The sequence below is a fragment of the Athene cunicularia genome (genome assembly GCF_003259725.1).
Source record: "Athene cunicularia isolate RWA chromosome 17 unlocalized genomic scaffold, athCun1 chr17_part1, whole genome shotgun sequence".
NCBI lineage: Eukaryota > Metazoa > Chordata > Aves > Strigiformes > Strigidae > Athene > Athene cunicularia.
This window is the reverse complement of record NW_020799122.1, coordinates 854,709-878,808: the sequence shown is the minus strand read 5'-3', so window position 1 is coordinate 878,808 and position 24,100 is coordinate 854,709. Positions and strand designations below refer to the sequence as shown.

The window sequence follows — 24,100 nt, the reverse complement described above, 5'->3', positions numbered from 1 at the left end:
TTTTTTTTTTTTTTTTTTTTTTTTTTACGAGAATCAGATTTTCATTGCTTCATTCAATTGCTCTCCTCTGCCATTTTTTACAGCTCTTATCGTTCCCCTGGAATATGGCCTTGAGACAGCTCATCCGTGTCCTTCACTGTGTTATCTCTTCTAACTTTTATTAAAACTTCAGCTCTCATCTGAAGATAGCTAATTAAATCCATGACAGATTATACACTCGTTTAAAAACTGCACTGAACTACTTTTTCTAAAGAGAACAGGGTTTATTTTCTTTTCCCATAGTTAAAACTAAGGGTATATAAGGAGGTTTCATTCATTTACAAAGACAAGATCCTTATCTTTACCTACTATATAGATAGGTTCATATTAAAGTTCCTTTGTCGCGTGACAAGACTCAGTGCAATTTCTCACAGTAATTATTTCTTGTTGCTGGAAAGATCTCTTGGCCTTATGCTTTTGAAATATATGTACTAGCATATATGGGAATGCACATTTACACCATGGAAAAGCATTGCTCTAAAATATAAATGCAAGTACTGTAAATTTTCTTTTTTTAAATGTTGGTATGTCTTAACTGTAACAGTACTGTTTTGACAACATTGCAGAAAGTAAATTTTTCTTTTTCTCTACAAGCAACGACAAGTCCTTTAAATTATTTAATATCATTCTAAGCATCATTTTCTTACATAAATTAAAAATATACAAATTCTATCAAGGACTGGTCTTACTGTACTTCCACCCATCATCTCAAACTACCACTAGCTGGTCTGGAATGCAAATGGCTTTGTTATCATAAATAAATATTTGCAGTAATGGATATACTGCTCTGCAGCAAACATTATGCAGCTCCCCACTGCTGGCTTTCTGCCAGCATCTAGAACACAAACCTGTGCACAGAACCGCTTCAGAGTGGTGCTGAAAATCACAATACCCACCGAAAAAAAACCCCGAGCATCTTTCACAACAGTTAAAAAGAGATATAAAATATGCTCATGGAAAAACACCCTGCCCTCTAGAAAATACGATAAATAACCCACCTGAGCCTCTCTGTGATCCCTTCCTTCTCTTTAAGGCCTTTTGTAAGATATCCTTCATGGTGACCTTCATACTGTCCACCTGAATAAGTGAGAATCCATGAGCAGCATTTCTGCAAGACAGATGCACATGCATTTTTACAAAATAATCATCATCAGGCAGCTCACCGCAATTTTCAATAGTTTCAAGCAAAGAACTTTTCAGGCACAACAATTAACAAAGTTGTGCTATAAAAGTAAGTTAAAAGGAGAAACCGAGCAAACTCCCTTAGAAAGGCAGAGACAAAAATGGATTGAGATTCAAGGTGTGCAAGGCTCTTCCTAATTTATCTTTATTTGTGATCAATTTGTGTTCATCATTAAAAAAGAAAAATGAGCAGAGGTACCTGTGGAGCTCCTCAACTACTCATTACGAAGTACCTGCGAGGCGTTTCGCAGCGCACGCAGGAGGAACAGTTTGCAATGTCGTTTTCCTACACGGCCGACGGCAGACGGAACGAATCATTAAGGAGAAGTGGAAGAACAACACCCCGAGAAACAAGAGCAGCTTTTCGGCGCTCGTGATGTGCAGCGCTACCGCAGACGTCAGTAACGCGCTTTCCTTGGACACGTTTTTGAGAACACGGTGGCACAAAACCTGACGGGAAGGTTTATGGCAGCGGGACCCTGGTCCGGGCGCTGCCGCAGGGAGCCCACGCCCGGGGGGGTGACGGGAGGTGCCGCCAGCCCAGGATCGGAAGCGGCACTGCCGGGGACGCAGGGACGATGACAATATAATAGAAGAGATGCTGGATTCATCTATCAGTAAATTTTGCCCCTTAGACCCTGCAGTCAATCTCTGCTCATGTCAGTAGATGTCACTGCAGACAGTTAGCACAGAAATTTGAGAGCTGCTCGGGCACCCGCAGGGAGAGATTTGCACTGCCTGGAAAAAAACTGTTTTGCAAAGCTATTTAGACAGGAGGAGGAGCTTTGTATCTGGCAACTAGGAATTTTAATCAGGGAGTAGAGCTCTATAGGAGTATCACAGCTGGAATATTTTTAAAAGCCACTGGCAGTCAAAAGCAATCCAAGCAACACAATTACAGCGTTAAAAACAAGGCCGTATTACATGTCACTTCAAGACACGAACGCTGGGAATGGGAGTCTGAGCTCGGATCGCTTCAGACGTGGCACCCCCAGCCCGCGCCGTGACACGGCCCCGGTGAATAAATGACATTTTTGAGTCCTCTCTGCACATCAGCCCTTACCCCTGGCCGCTGTGCAGCCACGGCGGCCAGCAAAGCCCCTGCCTGGGCACGTGCTGGCCGCCAACCTGCTCGGGGCTAGGGGAAGAGCGAGCACGGGCTGTGCCCTCACCCCGCTCCCGGCAGAGCCACCCCAGCAGGGCTCAGCTCCAGCCCGGCTGCCGAGAGCGGCTGAACCGCCGGGAGGCTGCCACGGAATCCGAGCGGGCGGTCACTGGCGCCCTGCGAAAAAGGAAAATGCCCAGCGCGCTGGACCCAGCACCTCGATGGGGCTGTTGCCAGAGCATCCCCCGGAGCTCCCCCGGGCTCCTCGTCCCCCGTCAGTCCCACAGACCGCTGGCGTGCAAGGGCGTCCCCCCCTCATGGGTTGTGCGTTAGTCTCATCTGAATTTCATTCTCAATTCCCTTTGTTCCTGGCAAAATGAAACTGCCTAAAAGCCCCAAATTTATGTTCTCTGGACCATTTATTATTTATAACTCTATCTGACTCGTCTTCAAACCAAATATTTCCAACCTTTTCATGCATCTACTTTTTCTCTCTCTCTTTCTGCCACGGGTCTGGTGCAGCAGGCGCAGAGCTGAGCCCGGCTCCCCCGGGAGGGAGTGCCAGCCCCGCCTGGGGGGCAGGCGGCCGTGCCCGACAGCCCCAGTTCAGGGGCTCCAGTAACGCCACGCAGCGAGCAGAGACCTTCCGCAACTCCGACCCGGAGAGCAAATCTTCCCTCAAGCTGCCGCGGAGCCCCGCACCGTGCACGAGCACCAGGCAGCATCTTGCCTTTGCCCAGCAGGTTCGCGGTCGTTCACCCCGCTTCCCCCGGTCCTCACCGCTCCAGTCCCACGGGGCCTGCTGAGCTAAATCTGGCCTGTTCTTAGGAGTGGAAAACCTCGTAGACAATTATAACTACAAAAAGGACACTCACTGCCCTTCTGCTTCCACCGAAACGGCCCAGTGTTTGCCAGCGAAGCGCCCCCAGACAAGCCCTGCGCGCTGGACCCAGCCGTCAGGACATCGGTTCTGAAGACATCTGGTGCCTTCAGGTAACTCCTGTAGCGCTCGGCAATACAAAAGAAGGTTTCCAGAGAACTGCAACCAAAACGCAGGAAAACAAATCAAAACACCGCAGAGGAAAAACCCCAGCAAAGGTGAAGAAAATCTTCCAAACCCTTCCACGGCCACAACGGCTAGAGCCACGATTTTTTTTTTTTTCCTTTAGTACAAAGGTTTTTTCCAAGCGGGTTTCCCCGGAGGCGGGGCGGGTCAGGGCCCGCAGCCTGCCACGGGGCCGCTCGCGCCGACACGCACCCGCCCGAAACGGGGGGCTCTCTTTCCATCCCTGACGCTTCAGCTGCTAAGGGGCACACGCTGCTGGTGATCCCGCTCGTGCTTCAGCCATCCCGGCCCCGTCAATCCTTTCTGTTGAGCAGCTGGCCTGAGAACCGTCAGCCTAATTTCCCTGACACTCTATTACTAACTCATGCCCAAGCCACGGCCATTCTTTGCCTCAGAAGCTGGATCTCATCCCAGAACAATCTTTAAAAGTTTATTTTACTGATCAAAGCAAAATAAGAAAAACCTCTGTGTTTTACTATATTTAGTGTGCTATCCAGCAAGCGGGACCTTGGCAAGCGCAGCGAAACGTCAAACGCTCCCCGCATTTGTAAACTTTTGGCTATTTGCTCTGGAACAGAGCCAGCGGGTCTGAAACACCCGTCCCGGTCCAGCCACACGATCCCGCCCGTCCCTCGCCCCGGCTCACGAGCACGCAGCGCTGGTTTTCTCCAACACCACAGCGCAGAGCCCCAGCGACGACATTTCAGCACTCAGACATTTTAACACCCACGGATCTGAGCCGGGAGCGGATCTAAGCCCAGAGCCAAGCGATCCTGCCGTCGCGCCGGGGCCCGGCCGGCGTGTCCGAGCGCCTTTCCTGCGCCGCGGAGGAGAAGCCCCGTGCCGTCCAGCGGGCAGGGAGCCTTGGAGCACCCAAAACCTCATCAATCTACCGCAACCCGCCTGGACGGGAAAACAGCAGAGAGGCTCTTCGGGAAGAAATACACCCCCCGCCTCACCCTGCCAGCTCCCCGGCTATGCTCTGCATCGATAATGTGCATGGACCGTCCTCGCTCAACCTAATTCCAGCACAGCCTTAATTACGATTATAAATTACGTGGTTTAGCTTACTCTGCTAACGTGCGATACCTTTATTTTAAGTCAACACACTAGAAAACGGGACAGACAAGCAGATGCTATTCAATCAATTAAAACTGCTGCTTACAAATTGGGAGCCAAAGAAATTCCTTAGCTTGTATTTTCTGTCATTTTGCAAAAACATACCTGGGTGACAAGGTTAAATCAAGCAAAGGAAATCCCTGGCACTTATCATCCACAGGCATTACTGATAAATTGTGCAGTGGAGGAATAAAGGATTACCTTCTGTATTTTTTCATTACACTTTTCTTTTGTTACAGAATACATAAATCCATTGTGGCACAATGTAATATGTATCATCGTGCTACACCTGTGGACGTTTCATAACGGCTGCCATGTCTGTGCAGTCAGGAATGATAAGTGAACCACCCGTGAATGTTAATGATAGTGATCATTCTGCGGTAACTTGGCTTTCCATCTTCTTTTACAGCCTCAGCGCTGGAGCCAGGGTGGCAAGGTTCAGAAGAGGAAAAAGAAAACAACACAAGAGGCAAGAGCTTCGGCGGACTGACGCCGGGGTGTTGCCATGGAAACAGGCAGCTCCTCTCCACGGGCTCCCTTTGTGCAGCAAAATAAAACCCCGACACTTAAAGGACAAAAGGCTTCTGTTCCGAATGAGAAACAAAGTTTTCCAAAAGCTGCCTTTCCAATCTGGAGCTTTTTAAAATTTATTTTATTTTTAATATTTTTTTTTTTTAACACTGAAGTGGAATTTATAGCACTTAAAGCTCGCTGCAAAAAAATGGTTGGCATGGTTGAAAGTGTCTGCGATGACTAATAACGATTTCCACTCGATCAGCACAAAGTCAAAGTTAAGGCTAAAACCCCCAGTTGACGCAATGTGCTTAAGCTGGGTGATGTTCAAGATGAAGCGCACAGGGATATGAACCAGAATAACTACGCCAGTCACAATTTTTATTCTGAGCCTACGTGATCTTGCTTTTGTGCATCTCAGGTTAGCTTCGGATAACTCTGCGTGCTCTCGAGTTTAATTGGCTGGATTCTGACACCGCTCTAAGCCACCGTCAGACATCCAACGAGTCACCTTCCTGCTGACTCTTTCCTTGGGGCCCCTCCCCTCCCTACTCGCCGTCGCGGGAGCCAACCTTCTTAACTTTGGCACCTACACTAACTTTCTTAAATTTGCATTTTACGCGTATTCTAAAAAACACTTTGTAGATTGCCTACACCCATGTGAAAACTGGTGACTGGCTTTTTGGGGAGTGCTCCTGTAATTGAAGTAAAAAACAGATTTCCAAGCTTTGCATTTAATTTTACATGTACAACAAAAGCCTGATATTTTAAAAATGTTTCAAGCCCTAATCTGTGAGGTAGAGCAGAGGTGCTGCTTTGAAAAATACATATATAATAGTCAAAGCAATTTAAACATAATATCAAAACAGAAGAAAAGTGCGACAGAGCAGAGGAACTGTATGCCAAATTTCATCTGTGTGCCAACTGGCAGCTGAGCTACAACTCCTAGAAACACCATTAGATCGAGTATGCCAAATTGTGATAATAAAATTTCCAAGGGAAAAGGCCCTAATGATAGCGCAGATTTATTTTAAGCTACCTCCGTTCAGAATCTTTCAGGTATTACTTCACCATCTCAAGAAGTCTGCATTTACATGAACGCAGTGCTTTGTTTGACTCCTCCTGACAAATCATACCCGACGTGGAAGGGGGCTGCTTGCGGACGCCGTGTTTGACATTGGACAAAGTACTGCTTTCCACAACAGACATTTTCCAAAAACATAACTCGCTAGACTAATGGGCAGTAAGAAGCCAGAATGACTGCCCTCCGTCTTCTCCTTGTGTAACTTTGCCAGAGTCCTTGGAACTTGCCAAATTCGGTCATGCCTGCTTAGCTTGCTCGACTGATTGTGCCAGAAAAGAAAATAAGACACAGATGTATTTGAGCTCTTTGAGATGCCAGTAAGGGAGACAGCTAATGGCTTCATTTCGACCCTCCCCTACCAGCTGGGCACAGGTGGGGGGATAATGAGGTCCCTCTCCCTAATCAAACTCAATTATTTACTACTCTATACAGCCACAAAGACATTCACATTCAGCTCAGAATATAAAATGCACTGTGGGCTACTTCCAACCACCGCCACTGGGTATTTATAACTAACTCAAGTGGCTAAGAGTTTGCCTTGGCAGGAGTTTAAGTGTATAAAGTTCTGCAAACTGTTTCTGCTCAAACATGTCCTGCTGAAACGGGGTCCCTGGCGAGGTTCCATAACTGTCAGCTCGGTAACTGCACAACATCTGAAAATATATCCAATATGCAGGATGGGTGAGCTCTGAAATAAAACACCATGCTTCATCATGAAGCTTCTCAGAGGCATCAACCTTTTTCAACAGTGATCCAATATTAATAAACATTACAAGTCACAAGCCTGACACAGCAGCAGCTGAAATACTTCAGCATGAGGAGGAAAAAAAGGGATGCAAAATAGAAAAACACAATTACATGCAGCAGTAGGATGACAGGGAAGGAAGAAGACGTAGAATTTACAACAAATCCCTACAAAAATAAGACAGCACACAATATTTAAACTCACAGAAGTAACAACCTTTTGATCGAGGGATGATCACGTAATTCTCTACTCTAGGGGACGCATTAAAAATTCCAATTTAAATCTAACTATTTACAAATAACTATTTATATGGGAAGAACCCACAGACACCTCAGAAAAGCACTACTTCTTATGACGCAGTTGTATTTCTAATCAGCAGGACCTCCCAGGTTAGAGGGAAGGTCCTCACATGAGCACAAATGCCGCTAAAGCCGAAGATTTCACGTTTCTCTGGCAGGATTTGCAGCTGGACCCCAGTCCTGCTACAAGCACCGGTCAGAGAAGGGCGGCCGGGCCAGGCCCCTGCCGAGGTCTCCGGGCTCCGCGCGGGAACTCTGGTTCCTCCTCCGACCTAAACCCAAAAGCTGAGAGCACACGTGTTCGCTGCCATCAAACACTAACCCCCAGTTACGTACTGAGCACGGGCAGTGGGGGCCTAGGTCCGAGCTGCTGAGAAAGAAAGGGGACTTTTTCCAATGAGAAATCATCGACAATTTAGAATCTTCTAATGGTAGAGCCTTCCTAACGGGTCTACCTGCAGTAAACACCCATGGTCCTTTCGGATTGCATGGAATTAGGATAGAATTTTCTAGGGATACCGAAAGTGCAGGATTATCCTGAAGATAAAACAATAAAATAAAATCATAAAAATAAAAAAGAATTCAAATTCATGGCAATAGCGCTGATTAGAAAAATGCATGCAGGTGAAAGAGATACTCCCTCTTTCAGATAACACATGCAGCATTCTTCAGTCAGGCGGAAGGAACGAAATGCTCTGCAGTTCCACAGGCGGAAAAGTCAGCTGCCTGGTTCAACCGTGTGACTGTGACCTGCACAACCCAACACCAGACCCCGCGGTGCGGCCGGCCCGGCCGCCCCATTTCCTCCTCGATCGAGTGACTGCATCCAGTTCGGCACAGCTGAACGTGTTTACCTTGAATAACTTATTTGTAAATACTGTTGACAGAATATTTTATTTTCCAATGACCCGACAGAGTGGAATAAAGCGAACGGGCCTTCGGGAAATACACGTGGGATCTCTGAGATTTTCTTTCAGCAGGACGCTTTAGAACGTCTCCAAGAAACACAGTACACAATAAAGAATATAAATACCTAATTAAATAGGTCAGAAATTATTTCAGATGTCTGATTATTCAAAACCAGAAGCAGCTGTAGGGTTATGAAATGTAAGTAACCCTTTATAGATTAAAAAAATGTCAAAAAACCAGGGAAACACTATTAGCATTTTCATTTCAAGGGATCCAAACGTGAAATATTTTTCCCAAGTAAGAAGTAGCTTATGCTACTTGTATTTTGTTACAGTAATTAAGGCCTTCTGATGGTTTAAAAGATTTTTCATTCACAGTTAAGGAAAAATAAAAGTGATCAAGCACAGCGCGTATCACTGAAACACTAATTCACCGAACACGACATAGGAAATTCTCCTTGAGCTGCAAACCAGAAGCTTCGTGTTTCAGTGCTGGGTGGGGTCTTGCTCTTCAAAATTCCTCTGGACTTTAAAGTGGCGCGTCCAGTCCTGTTCCCACCGCCCCGCTCATTTACTGCTCATTTCTCTCCTCAGTGCTGCACTGTCACTAACACACTATTTGTATTGCAACTATTTGTATTGAAAATTACTTGCTTTTCAGTCCTGCAGCCAGTCTTAAAATGCAAATTTACTCCTTTGTCTATCGGGTTTTGAAAGATTTTGAAGCCTCTCGTATGTGGAATACCCAAATGCCACGAGTATGCTTTTTCCCTGCTAAAATTGGACACATTTTCCTAAAATAAAAAGTTGCTACCAAGATCAGTTCTTAATACCTGTTGAAGATGGCTCTGGATATCCAACACGAATGACTTCAGAACGGTAACTCTCTGAAGCCATCATATACATTATTTAATTTATTATTCAGCCATATTTTTCATAAATAAGCAGTGTGGCTGGAGCAAAATGAAAACTATTGAGCTCAGGCTTTGTGTAAATTCCAAATATTTCCTCGCGGGAGCGCACCAGCTCAACGTTCCCCACAATTCCGCGCAGGAGGGTTTATTTTCTGCCCCCAGCGTCGGCTGCTGCAGCAGCCCTGAGCCCTGCGCCCGCGTCCCGACAGAATTCCGCTGGGTTTGGGTGAGGACCAGGGGAGCGGAACGGGGCCGGGCGGTGGCAGGGGCTCGCGGGGGCAGGCAGCGCCATACTCACATGCGAACAAAGAGCGACTGCTTGGCGGCCAGGCCGGGGGACGAGTACTTCTCAACCAGCGCCAGAGTGCTGAAGCCAAACTTGTGAATGGGCTCATTGGAATCCAAGGGTGGAAAATCCGTGTCAACCTCACCGTCATCCTCAGCAATATGGAGACAGTAGGCATTGACGTTGTCGCTGAAACACAGACAAACCAGGTTTATTCAGGAGGGGACCTACACAACGCCCGGGTTCAGCTGCTCAACCCCGGTCGCTAAACGCTGCAGAGAGCAAATCGGAGACGCCTGTTACAGCCCTAACACGCGTAAAGAGCCACTGGTGGCACGCGCGTACGTCCCAGCAAAGTCCCAGCGTATCTTGCTACCAACATCACGTGGTAACAGAAAAACCCCCAAACCTCAGAGCGAAGCAGCCGGTCTTCCTTCACCGTTAACTGAACCGCAGGCAAAATACCGGCAGGGATCAAACCACACCAAAATCTGTTTCATGACTTCATCAAGCTGGAAGTAATATTTCTCCACTTGGCGAAAATTTATTTATTTACATGACCATTACATTTTAGCATTAAAGACAACCAAGCAGTGTCTATTTTTTCACAGATCAAGCAACTGTGAAAAAGTTTACTGAATGTAGGCTTGAAAAGCAGAGAATGCTCTCAGGCAGACAAACAGCATAAAAAACTACAGGAAAAGTAAACAATTTGTTCAATGCAATAGCAATGATTAGTAGAAAACAAACCTTTTCTAAATATCTAAGAAGTCCAGTCACTAAGAGCAGTTTAAAAGTTAGTACAGACTTAAGAAGCAGAACTAACAAAGTTTTAGAGTGTGGAGAAAATATAAAAGAACAATTGAAGCCTCTTTCTTTCCATGTAGGAAAGCCCATAGGGAAATAACTATCTATAGATACCAAACAGGTATTAATCACATTTTCCTAATATTAAAATCTCTTTCAAATGTTCCTATTTAAATTTTTGACCTGAAGTAAGTATTCTTCCTCACTGTAAATCTGCCACAGCCACGAAGTACCACTTGGACGTTCACATGGCAGTGCGTCTCCAAACTCTGCAGTTTAAATTTGGAGTTTTAATTGCGTGATTGATGCTTAAATTAATTAATTGCAAAGTGTATGCTAATTGTTTAATTGGTCGCTTGATCTATATAGATCATTTTTTGAATTAAATGAGTTGATTTACAAAGTTTATTGATTGGATGTGACAATGAATTATTTCACTGACTACCTGATTTGCAATTTTCTCAATTAATTCACAAACCTTTGGATGCAACTGCGCTTTACGGAGAGTGCTTAGTCCAGGTGATCTATATGCACCTTGTCACGACTAAGACATTTATTATATAAAACAGGTAATAATGATGCATTACTACTGATGTAAGCTGTAAATCTGCCTACAAAAAGGTAATCCAGCAACATTTGTCACTATGAATTCTGAAAATTCTGCAATACTATTAAAGAAACTTTCACGAGTCTCTGGACTGTTGGGAAGAACTGGAACACCGCTGTAGAATTAATTTTGAACTTCTTCAAGGCACTTAAGTAACTTTCAGGGAAGCTGGTGCGAGGTAGCGCTGGGGAGAGACTTCAGAGCCCCAGGCTCTGACAGCCAGGGGCTGCCAGGCTCTTTGGGAACAAGCTAAACAGAAATAATATAGATCCAGCCGATCCTGCTTACGTAATGAGAAACGCCTGGCACGATTTTCGGGTCCTTATTCTATTTAGATTTACAGGAATACAGGCACCGGGCTCCGCACGCTCCTCCTGGGCCGTTTACAGGCACCGAGGAGTCACCCAGACCCCCAGCTGGGGCCGGGGCCTTACACTGCGGATTTTCCGCTGACAGAATTCCACTATCTGCAGCCTGGTGCGCACTTGAAGCTCTGTATAAATAAAGTTAACATTTTCATTTGGTACCTGATGCATTTGCATAATTCTCATTAAAGCTAGAGGATCCGACAGACTTGCAGGCAACAGAACACACTCAGCGCGGTCTCAAGTGCCAGGAAAAAGGTGGTGTGACAACTTATCCTCCACCAATTATACTGAGAATACACAATGTCTGTAAAATCCCAGAAATTAAAGGGGTTACAACTGTCTTCTAACATAGAGTGGGTTCCTGAACGTTAAAACGTGGATCGAGTCACAATCTGCTGAAAAAAACAAGTCCTATGGGTAAAACTGCTCTGGGTTTTGAACCTCCACCAGGATGAGCTCAAAGTCCTCATTTAGGCTTCAGATTACAAGGGTCAAACTCTTGAGAGTCCGAGTCTGCTACGGACAGAATGTAAAAGTTAAATACAACAATGCACAGATGTAAGAGCACCCTTAACTTCTATAGGAAGTTTACTTGAGTTTTGCATCTCACTATTAATTTATTCCTAGAATGGGATTTTGGTTTTTGTTTTTTTTTTTTTCAGGTGAAATCATTACAGCACGTCTGTCAGGGGTTGGCAGGAGGATGGTCCCCTGGTTATGACCAAAGTTCATATGTAAGAGGCCAGGAACAAGGTCGCTAACTCTGTCAGTGGTTCCTCGTATCAAGGCACTGAACAGAAACAAATACAATACAATGACACTCAAACAGGCAGCCTACCTGAATACAAAATGTTCTCAAAGCTGTCAGCTAGTGCTCACTCACTTCAGACTCTTACATCTACCTTTTAGGAAAAAGAATTAGGCAGTAATATATTCTTTTCCTAAAGAGAAGAGGGGTTGTTTCTCATAATTACAAAGTCTACAACCTCCTCATTATTCTCAAATATTTGTCATGCCGCATGCGCTGCGTATCAGATTTGAGGCACTCTATGTATTTCAGTGCAGTGTCACAGGGATCTTGATTTTTTCTTTTTATACTCTGACTAAATGAGGAACAAACAGCAAATGTAGATGTGCAACCTACACAAGCTCATTCCTTATTTGGAAATGATGGGAATTAGTTTACGGTTAAATCGATCCTTGCTACAGGACTGGCAGTCAGCAGTGCTCGAAAAACGTGATGGAGACGTGAGAAATAACTAAGCACTACACAAGAAAACAAACTTCTTGGAATCTTGAGGCTCTGCCCCTTCCTCTGTGCGTTTGTACCCAGATTCGCAGTTGCTGCTGTTAGACTGCTCTTGGGAACTCATGCCTTCATTATTTAATTATTTCTGTCCCGAGATCTGATTACATTAGACGGCCTCCTTGGCCACGATCCCTCTGACACACCATAACATCAGGCAGTGAAATTCCTTTCCTCCCACTGCTGACTTTTGCTGTGGGCAAGGATGTTTCATGGAACAGCTCTACTCACGGGCGCTGTTCCGTTTGAGGTGCGCTGTGCTCCTGAAAAATACACGTGTCCGAAGATTGACATTAGTGGTGTCTTAAAAGATAAACTAATCATATACAAAGGACACTCTTTTGATCTTGTATCATGAACAGAAATTAGTAACAGCAAACGAAATGGCACCATCTGCAAATAATTTTATATTTCTTCTCCAGTGTAAAAAAAATGAGAAATCAAACAGAAGTGTTTAACCTCGGACACATCTCATGTGTCTGTTGAGAAGGGCTAAGGGAAATCCTATATCCGAGGCAACAATAGCCACAAAACTGTTTTCAAGAGGGGCTGCTCCTGTGGGGCCCCGTGGCTACTGAACAGCACCAACTGCTCCTACGGAAGAGCAGTCCAAGCGGCCTCTCAGCACCTCCCGTTCCCCCTTCTGACCCTGCTACAACAGAAGAGACGGCTGCTGAGTCCTCAAACACCTCTGAAAAATGCTGAAAGAGCAAAATCCAGTACCAAAAAAAAAAAAATTAATCAAATATTCCAGGAAGAAAAGACCAGAAAATTGGCTCATATAGAAAAAACAAACTGTTAACCTTCTTCGCACCAGGAAAGTCGCCCGCTAGTATCTGTTACTAACAACTCTACAATAAACTATTTTAAGTTCTTATTTTATGTTCTATGACCCAGCAAAAGCTGAAGTATTTTACAGAACTGTTTTAAAACTAAAGTTGCTCAGATGAGTGGCTCTGAAGTACCTGTTTTATGTACCTTGTGTCATCTACCATGATGAAGTAACAGCTCTTACTAAACAACACCAGTTCTCCAGCACAGCAAATCCAATCCCTTATGTAGTCACAGAAACCTTAGGGGCAGGATCCTTTCACAAGGAAGATGTAAGCAATGATTACCAAAGATCCTGAAAAATCCATCGATTAACTGAAGCTGAAATTGGGGAGGACGAGACAGATGTTGCTCTTTACAGCAAAGAGTCAACGTGACTGAGGTCAAAGTCTCGTAGAAATTATAATGCGGCGTGACAGAGGTTTTTGAATTAAAGAATGCAATTTTATTCACAATTTCCAAGAAAACTGGTATTTATTTTGTTTTCAAGAGCCTCAATTGCCTATTTGGAGTGATATCTCCAGGATAACGTGGAAAGAAAAGCACCTTTAGCCCCTGTACCTGTCAAGTCTCAGAAAAGTAGAAATATTTAAAACGTGTATAATGAATTAAAGTCATTACATCAGCAAAACGACAGCAGAAAGCGAGTAAGTGGTAACGCTGAGGTTCTGTGGCAGGATTCTGACTCGTTTTCGGGCACAGCGACTGTGGCTCAAATCTGGTTTCAGGGCTTCGCGACCCCGCTGCCCGGTGCGGCGGCTCCTCTCCGCGGATCTCTCGGAGGAACCGGCACCGTGCAGACAGAACGAGTCACAGTCCGGGCACCTTCTCCCGGAACAAACAAGAGGGGGAGTTTACGGATGAGTCTGGATTTTATTTGACATCCTTGTGATCCTAGCTATTAAGAACACTACCAAAAAATAGATGGGACATAAGATAAAAAATGTCTCCGTGACACCAAAAGAGATAAGATTTATATTATTTTTGCACAGAGCGTTTTGAAATTATGATTCATTTACAGATCCATGGTTTCATATGCTTATCATTACACAGTACCCAGTAGTTTAATTGAAAGAGAAATGGATGTAGATGCACATGTACTGCTCAAAAGGAAATACTGATAAATGTGTAGGTGGTTTCTCTAAGATTTATCTATAAAAACATTGACATGGAAATCCATTTCATTATGCAAAAAGGCTGCAGAGGAGAAAATTAGAGATCAAGAGGTAGTAAAGAAAGAACATTACTTCAGTTTTGGTTCCCGTCCCTCACTTGTATATTGCCAGCATATTAGTCCAATCAGGTCATGCACCTTGGCATTTGCTATCGTCACAACTGTCATGGGCTGCAGTTTGTCTTGGCTTGTGTGCAGTGGGAGGTAGACATCAATTTTTTTGGTTGCCGTTGTACCAACATGACCCTGTCGAGAAAATATATTTCATTAGAATGTATGAAAAAAAGTATGACAGAGCTAATACAAAATGTGGTGCGGATGGAATATTTTTTAGTAGAAAGATTAAAACACGCTGCTACGACCTAAAACTGGAAGAGGCTTGAACATTTAAATTCCAATTCTTTCACTGCTGTGTAACGTATCTGTAAAGTTGATGTGAAATATTTGGCAACGATTTCACAGATTTCCATGAAGAGCCTGAACTTCACCGCAAGATCCTGTGTTCTTGCAGGATCCAAAAAAAAAGAAAAGAAACCAACCCAACCCAACCTTGGGATGGGGAGGAGTAGCTGACAAGCCTACCTAAAGCTTCAAACCCGTTTTTCCATCGGGATTTAATACCAGCACCGCCCTTGTTTCTACATTTCTGCCTCCTTCTGTGGTTCTTCCCCGCCACGGGGGGGAGGACAGCCCCAGGTGCTCCGCGAGCCGAGCCGCCTCCCGCGGCCGCACTGCCCAGCCCCTCTCCTCACCAGTTACTCCAGGCCTGGGACGCTCCAGGACTGCCCACGTTACCTGCTTTACAACGTCCTAGTTCCCCTCCAGCTTTTGTTTGGGGGGACTCCTCCTCCTCCTGTCCCCTGTGCCTGCCTGCCCCTGCCCGCAGCTCACACCCGACACGCAGGGGCGAGGGGCAGGGAGACCCTCAGCCTACACCAAGGGAGAGCGGGACTGGGCTGGCGCCTTCCCGCAGAAAGGAGGAGGAGGAGGAGCCCAGGACAGCTACACACATCACCCACTGAGACCCCAGCCTCCATCCAGAGATGCCAACGGTTCCGGGGCAGAAACCACCAGCTCAGAGCCCCGGCGCCAGCCAGCACAGGCTGCTCAGCCCCAGGAAACCCCCACCAGGCAGCACAGCCGGAGCACAGGACCGAGCGGGAATGGACGTCGAGCATATGTGGAGCTTAAGACAACATTTAAAAATAAACCTCAGGCCCAACCTTGGGTTTGCCAAGAGAAGAACAAAATCACACGTACAACTGAGCCATTAAACTATTCCGAACTCCTTGAAGACAACCGAGAAGGATTAAGTAATATTGGTTTTTATTGGAACTTACTGTTCCAACAGATTAAAAAAAACCACTATTTATGCTGTAGAAATGAACAATTAAATAAAAAACAAAATACGTAGCAACATAGAGATCTATGAAGTTTGCATTACAAGAAGAAAACGTTTAATCTACTGTGGATAGCACTGCGTTTTTAAACCAGTGATCTTCTGCACAGACAAAGGATTGCACATCCTGAGCCCCTCTTCGAAAGCACCCCTGATGTAACTATCTGTCTCTATCTCTCTTTCTCCATACGTGGGCCTTGAGAGAAGAAAGTATTATTCGAATTAATCACTCGGAATTCTAAGTAACAGAATAAAAGGATTCAATACTATAAATCTATAACGAGAGTATAAAACAGGGAGTTATATGTCACATGCTAATTTCAATATATTGTTAAAAACCATTTGATCCTTCAGTGTGATTATAAATTAGAGAAATAATAGGAATTTAAAGATTAAAGTTATTCACACTAGCATAGCTAAAAGTATTATTAAAATCCATCCCGATATAATGAATTTGTTTTTGAAGAAAGCCTTTTTACAGAGCTGATGCCTCCTCTTCCCACGTTTTTAAGGTAAGAGAAATTGGTTTTACTTATTGAAAAGGAAACGTTAGGATTTGTAACAAAATATGGGACATTCCTTTACCTTTTTGGAGGAGCCTTAACAAGCCTTTGGGTGAGCCAGTGGGCCCGGGAGTCTGATACCACCCACAGCCCTGACCCTCCCTCACCAAGGAAACCGTTAACGCAGCAGAAGTGCAACTGCTAAAAAAAACAAGGGGGGTTTGTTTTCCTTCTTTCTTTTTCCTCTGGCTTTCCTACATACAGGATTTATTTTTTAAGGGGAATTAAGCTGACATCAGGTAAGCCTACCCCTGCCTTTGCCCAGGTGCAAACGCTGACCAGGGACAGGCGTAGTAGCACGCGGGAGGCTGCGAGCACCGCTCACGTCCTGGGCATGGCTGGAGATACCAGCCGGAACGGGGGACCTCTGGTTTCAACCACATTTGCATCTGAATGAGTCAACAGCATTTAATCAAGGAAATTAATGCGACTCTTTGGCATGCTCAGTTAGTCACGTGTTTAAATCCGAGGATGGCCGAATCGTCAGTAACGCTTAGTCCTAATAATGGAAAATCCAGGAAAAATTGACAACCAGATGCGACAGTCGATGCCAAGGTTACGACTGACGTACACATCGCAACACCAGAACGTGGACAAACGAGCCAAGAACTGTAACTAATAACCGAAAAGACCAGATTATTCCATTAGCCACCACTACAAGTACAGACTGGTTTTGTAAGCTCGTAATCCAATAAACACACGCATTTATAAAATAAACACATTCTAGGGACCTGATCTTACAGCTACCAGGAGCAAGATGGTAACTCTCCTTGGTCTGCCTTTCCCAGTGCATCTTTGTTCCTTGCCCTACACTGTGCTGTTGCTTTGCATTTGTTGTTTTTTTAAATAAACTTTTCTTCGTTCTTCCCCATCTCTAAATCTCCTCCACCTCCTCAGACTATCTTCACCACCTTGCTTGCCCGCACTCCCTCCGTTACCAATAGCCTTGTTCTCTTACAAACACTCACGTGAACATCAAGACACGGGCGACTTAAACCAGGGGTCACTCTTACACCCATGAGGAGTCCAACTCTGAGCAAGGGGAGCAACACCACCAGCAGCAGTACAGGGAAACGGCTCAAGATCATCACTATCATACTCAAGATCTTTAAAAAAGGGCTGTAAAACTGATTGCCATAAGATATTAGAGAGGCTGAAACCTGAGATTTGGAAGCCAATTAGACTTTCTGTTAGTAATGAGAACACTGACTGTCACTGTAGGTCAGAAACATCACTATGGCCCAATAAACACGTGGGCCAAGGCTTAGGCTGATCAATCACCAAGTCAACGGGGTCTGGAGGAAACCTCCGCTGTGTTTATTGCAAACGGATGGTATTTGTTCTGAACCAGCATTAGAAATCCAAACCATCAGGTACCTGTCTACAGGACAGAGCGAATCCATATCCTCAGGCTGGTCCTGCAAAATATTAATTGTGTAGGAAGTCCCACAGAGCTCAATTACTTATCTGTGCAAAGCTTATTAGGCAAGGATTTGTAGGTGGTGGGACTGAATAAAAGGCATCCAATTATTAGTCTCAGTGGCCAAGAGTCAAAGACCTAGCCACGCTGGATTCAACTAGTAATAACTTGGGGGTTTTATACGGTGCTTGTAGTCTCTTCTTTAGGAGGAATCATTCAGACCCAGACTACAGACACTACTGGAAGCATAATGACTTTTTTCTCCTGACTAAAAATTGCATTCCAACTGTAAATGCTGAGGAGACCCAGAAGATAAAGTACAATTGCCTATATTCAAAAAGGCAGCATCAAACTTTATTAATAGGTCCTGTATAAAATTCAATGGAAAATCTATTCAGGGCCAGGGGCCTCACCATTTGGAGTTTCCTTAATAGCCTCCAATAAATCTGGGAAGCATAAAGGGGCTGTTAAATTAACATTTTCCTGATCTGTCACCTGTGGCATAGTTAATTTGTCAAAAATTCTTTTAGCTTGTCACTGGACACTGTATATTCTGACAAATGAAGTCTGGAATAAAATTGACAAAATATCTCGTTAATTTTCTAGGAAATCACAAATCTGATTCCATTAAGCTTTTATTGTTAGAAATGTTATATTCCACCAATCCTTTAAGGAAGTGAGGAGTAACTGGATACACAGAAAACATAAAATAAATCACAGAAAATTTCCTTAATATTTTTATTAATGGATTCTTTTAAGGCTACCTAGTGCTCTCCTAGAGTCTGGTCTTAAGAAAATTTCCGTTTGCTATTTCCAGAGCGTTTCCATCCCACTCAAAGCAAAGATGATGCTTCATCATCTGCAATTCACTGGAGGAGACGCGGTGCCGTGCAGCGTACACGGGCCCGAAGAGGCAAAAACCCAGGGACACCGTTTCCCAAATTATTGCTGATGTGGTGTGCACACAAACAAATCACTTAATTCCTTTACGGTTCTGTTTTCTCTGTCACCGTTGTCAGAATTCTCGGCGGTTGGCACGTGGTGGATCTTTGGCACGCTGAAGCTATTCTTTCTGCTGCTATTCGGGAGCTGCACGGAATGATGTCCGTTATTTGAAACTGCTGAAAAGTACCATCTGCTGGATTCACAAACTTTCTGCTTTCTATTGTTTAGCATTTAAATGGAGCAGATCGATGTATATTTATGCACTTCGATAATAAGCAGTGGCTAAACTCGGGAAAGTTATTCCCATTAATAAACAAATTTATTCTGAAAGAGTAACTTGGTGTCTAAGATTACTGCTCCTGTGAATCCGTGTTTCTCGTGTGGTCTAAAATACAGCCGGGCACGAAACAGCACAGGAATCTTTGGGGATACGTGATAACGGTGGTCGGGCTAATTACAAGACGAGAAGTAGCAGCACCAGCACGTACATATGGTGCTGGTACTTCTACACACAGGAGTGCAAGAGAAAGACACGACAGCCTACTCGACTGATGAATTTTCACGGATTTTCTAGGGTTGTATTTGTGAGCTGTGGTGTTTTAAGTATATAAACATTGGCTACTACAACTATGGCGGGAAAACCGCATGCAGAATGATCTTCGCTGGCGACATACAAGTTTAGAAATATCTGTATGTTAAATAATATGCTGTAATAGAACTGATATGCTTAAAACACCGTATGTTAAAGACAGAAAAAATGTATTCAAACTCTACCAACCCTTTCAACACAAGAAGCCTCTCTAAGATTTAAAATCAAGTTTTGATCAAAGTCCATGAGAAGATACACACCTCCCTGCAATAGACGGCGTCTGTCTTGAACAGATTATTGGGGGGGGGAACGGACTAATATTCTTCTAAATGATACAAGAAGTTTAGGACAGTCTGTCCATCACCGGGACAACTTACTCCCAAACACAGTTCTGAAGCACCCGTGTAAGGGGCAGCTAACAGAACGGCCACTGAGAAAGGCCGACGCTGCACCCTTCTCGCTTCCGATCCGCTTCGCTCCCACCACAGCAGAAAATTAAAACAAAGTCCATAAACATTTCTTAGAGAAAAGTGATTAATTTTCAACAATAATAATTTACTGCATCCTCCCGTACAATAGAGTTCTGTGACTAAATGTTATATCACTTTAAGATTAGATGTTCTAATGATATAATGCAAAGATTTTACCGAATCATTATTTAGTGGGAGTCATAAAAACCTCTCAAAATTAATCTTTCATGCACATCTAGCTTATCCAAAGTTAGCATTTAATTAGATGGCCTTGGCACGAATGAGCTTACTACTTTATTTGCTCAATCAGTATATGTCTCTTCAGTAATTATAATTAATTCAAGTCATTGACTCACCTCCCAGCAAACAATGCTAAATGTTAAGCAAAATGGAAACAAATGCTTATCCTTCTCCAAATGTAAAATGTCTTCTCACTTTCAAACTTGGTGACATGTTCTTTGGTTTAGGTGACAGGGTATTTAATAAACTATGGGATCCAGCAACCACCTCCTAAAAGTAACTCACTCACATAAGTAGTTAAAATATAGAAAGTACGTGAAAGGGAAAAAAATTGAAATATAAACTCGGCATTTACAACACAAACAAAAGTTCTAACACATTAGAGCACAGATGTTTATGGCAATGTGAAGGACTGTATCACTGAAAATCACCATTTTCTAAGCTCTTAACTTAAAAATTAAAATTTAGAGCGATTATTTCTTCCTCCAGAATAAGTGGGAATAGAACGGTCATATTCACTCATAAGCAAAAGAGCTTTTGAGGGGCTGCGTAGAAAAAGAAGGGTCATCAAAAAAAAAAAAAAAAAAAGATGATCAAACATCACCAAATCTTTCAGCAAGCAGGTGGCAGGAGCCCTCACAGTGTAGCACCCCATCAGGACGGCGCCGCGCATGGCGCGGTGGGCAGGGCAGCATCCAACCTAGTGAGACGGCTAAATGTTTATAATGCGGTCTGTTCGGTTTCTTTGCACGGTATCGTAACGGATCTGGGGAAAACGCCTGCTCAGCTGCGTTACATCAATACTCAGAGGCACAACGCCGAGTCCCAGCGCGCGCACGGAAACACGGGGTGTTCTACCCCCAGCTCCAGCGCACCACCCTCCGCCCCACGGCGGCAAAGACAACGACCGTTATTTCATCGGGCGGTGACGCCAGTATCGGCGCTTTTCATCGCTACAGACACAGGATTACTTCTGTTGTTCTGAAGCCATTTACAGAAACCACCACCCGCGAGCCACCGGGACAGGGGACGCGCCACGGCAGCAGGTGACCAGGCCACGTTCCCCACGCCTGCCGGGACGCGCAGAGATTCAAGGAGGCTTCAAAGTCCCTTCCCGAGGAGTGGATTCTCCTGCGTCTCACCCTAGCTCGTGCTGCAGAGTTAGCACATCAGTGTAAAATTCCATTAACACTGTTAAATACTTAATTTATCTTATTCACACTGTCACTATTCATAAAAATTTAACCCAGTAATTTCCTGTGATACAAAGCATAACAAAGTATGAATATTTAACTACGAGGTAAATAACACACTATTATTTTTTATTCTAAATTGTTGACTTCACTTAGCGTGTCTGCTTTGTACAGCACCACACTATTTTTCAATTAAAGGTCCAGATGTTTCAAAGGCTCCAGTAGGCAGCAGCGGTTATGAGGAATGCGTTATCTGCATCGCAATGATCACTACAACATCAGCTCCGGGCTGCATTAACATACTCATGTTTTATTCCAGCCCCCCTCCTAATGTACCAGTTAATTATACAACACACAGCTGAGAAACATAACCTCCAGAGCTGGACAGTTTCCTTCCACGCTTCCACCTGAATAAATTTTTATATGCACCTCAAAACTATGATTTACATACATAACCACATAATCAAGTATCCCAAATTACTGCCTGTTCTTTCTTGGCATTCACTCCCACAATTAATAAAACTGTGTAAGTCCTGAGCAAAGAATAAAACATATAATTCTTCTAACAGCATATTTCAATCATATTAGCACGCATTCATTTATACAACTCCACATTAAATTAAAAACTGTTTTACTTGAAGTGCTATGAATATGATTCCTTGTTATCACATTTTTTTCTGACAAATCTCATTCGGAACGGAAGGAGAAGGCCCGAGCCCGTCCCCGTTACAGCCCTGGCCTCACGTCCTTCCAGACGGTTTGGGACACGGGGAGCCAGCCCACGGCCCTCGCCGTGGCTCCTGGCCAGGAAGGCGAGCCCGTGGGCCAGTGGCCGGCGGCACCCGGCGCTGCCCTTCTCCAGGGCGCTGGATCTCCCGCCCGCGGCGCCGCACCGAGCTCACGTGGGCACGGAACCCTGGTCTGCTCGGGGCCAGCGGTGCTGCTGAGGAGTGGAAACCCGCGCTCGGATTTATCAAAGCACAACTGCCGTAGCTGCAGCTAGAATGCATCCATTACATGAAACTACCCTTAGTTTCCATGCAGTGAGGAGAAGGAATGGCCTACTTTAGAAGAATTATTTATATTTTACTTAGTAATAAACATTACAATTTAATACTGAGGAATAGAGTTGCTCTTTGTAATAACAAAATGCAACAAAAACTTATAATTAAAACTACACCATAAACATTATTTGTACGTTAAGAAACGTGCCACGATATATTTTAATGAACAGATGCTATACAAAAGATAAATGTTTTCAGAAATATTCAATCCTGAAACAGATAAGCCTCTAATCCTATGCTTCTGTTGCATAAAGCAGACAGCTCAAGTTCCTCGAGGACATTAGCCAACCTTAGGTGGAACATTTTTAATACATCACCGTGTCACTTTTTAATGTGCCACAATCTATTAACCACATGGCAAACTAACAGGGATTTTTAAAATATGGGTTTTATAGCTTTGTGCTGGTGATTAATTAAATAAATAGCCAGCGTTTCACAAATCATCCCTCTAATTAGTCTAAAGCAGACACTTTGCATTCCCTGGCATTGTTGCCATCTGAAGCTCGCAGAAGGGCAGTCGCGCTGCGGCGAGGCGCCGGCGTGCTCGGGGCGAGGCGCAGCCCGGGCTGGCATGGCCCCGCAGCCCGCGGCACGGCCCCGGCTTCACAGGTGCTGCAGTCAGCTGGAATTTGACTCCAGCTGCTTGGAAAAGATGTTCCACGTAATTATTCTCCCTCGTCCTGAAGGAAACAATCGAGATAACAAAGGAACCAGAGCTCTATCCGGAATCTGACCTGAAGTGGCCAAGTTGTATGTTGCAGAAAATGAACAAATATTAAAGGCAGATGCTAGAAAAAAAAATTAGGAGCTAAACGATACATTTTCTGTCACAACGTTTCAACGCTGAAGCTACAACTAATTACATGCAGTCCATTCAAGGAAGCCAAGCAAGGCTTATCATTAAAATGACTCAATTATTCCTAAAAAGAAAGAGAAAATCATCTGTAAAACCTGCCTGAAATCTCATCATTTTTACTGTGCCTATCTAGATAGATCATTTCCCCCAGAGCTCAAATTAAACTCTTAATAGTTAATATGTTAAAGTTTTACTACAGTTTTTTTTTTCCCCAAATTATTATTAACTGGAATTTCCTATCTAGGAAGGTTTTTACATGGAAATATTTCTGCAGTGTTTAGTGACACTATCACAACAGCTTTTTCCCCCTCAATTTAAAAACCATCAGAGAGATGGAGGATGATGTAGCAGCCAGGCTGCTCCTGAAGACGGGATTTTATTTCCTCTGCCAGGTGATTTCCTGCTCAGCGTCCGCCACGGAACGTGCCCCTTAGCCCGAAGCCTCCCGGTGCTCAGGCCCGACCCGGCAGCGCTCGGAGGCAGTGCCAGCCCGCCCGGGCAGGACCTCAGCCGGGGCCCCGGTGGCACCGCCGTGCCCGGCCCAGCACCTGCTCCCGCGCAGGGCCCGACCCGCCCGACGCCGTCGGCCCTGTCACCAAAGGGGCAGGGGATTAAAACGCACAGCCTGGAGAAAAGCGATCTGTGATAAATAATCCTAGGGCTGGGTTACACGGAGAAAAATTAAGTAGAATTTGACGTGGTTATGCCACGTGTCAGGGATATTTGTTTAATCAAACTAAATTCAAACAATCCCACTTCCAGCAATACAAAGTTTTTTACTGCGAAAATTAACAAAAGGACAAATGCCTCAGTGCACTGTTCAATAAAACTATTCGCTCTTCTTGCAAAAAAGAACAGAATCCAACTCCAAGAAAAATACTGAAGCCTCTTCAGCACGGGACGGCTCAGCCATCTCCTTCAGTCTGAGATTTCTCCTCAGTCTAACCTGCAGCCCGGAGTACCGGGGCCATCCACCAAAGCACCTCGGATCTCCTCGGGGCAACCTCA

The 24,100-nt window shown here is 44.5% G+C and overlaps 1 protein-coding gene across 3 annotated transcripts in view; it reads right to left on the bottom strand.

Moving 5' to 3' along the window:
* MAPKAP1 (mitogen-activated protein kinase associated protein 1) overlaps window positions 1-24,100 on the bottom strand; it is a 104,460-nt gene that overhangs the window by 45,324 nt on the left and 35,036 nt on the right. For all 3 annotated transcript variants that reach the window (XM_026860516.1, XM_026860519.1, XM_026860518.1), the window contains exons 5-7: window positions 14,427-14,599; window positions 9,273-9,449; window positions 1,038-1,147 (exon numbers count right to left, since the gene is read on the bottom strand). In XM_026860516.1, the coding sequence (XP_026716317.1) occupies window positions 1,038-1,147; window positions 9,273-9,449; window positions 14,427-14,599 (460 nt within the window). The remainder of the gene's footprint in view (window positions 1-1,037; window positions 1,148-9,272; window positions 9,450-14,426; window positions 14,600-24,100) is intronic.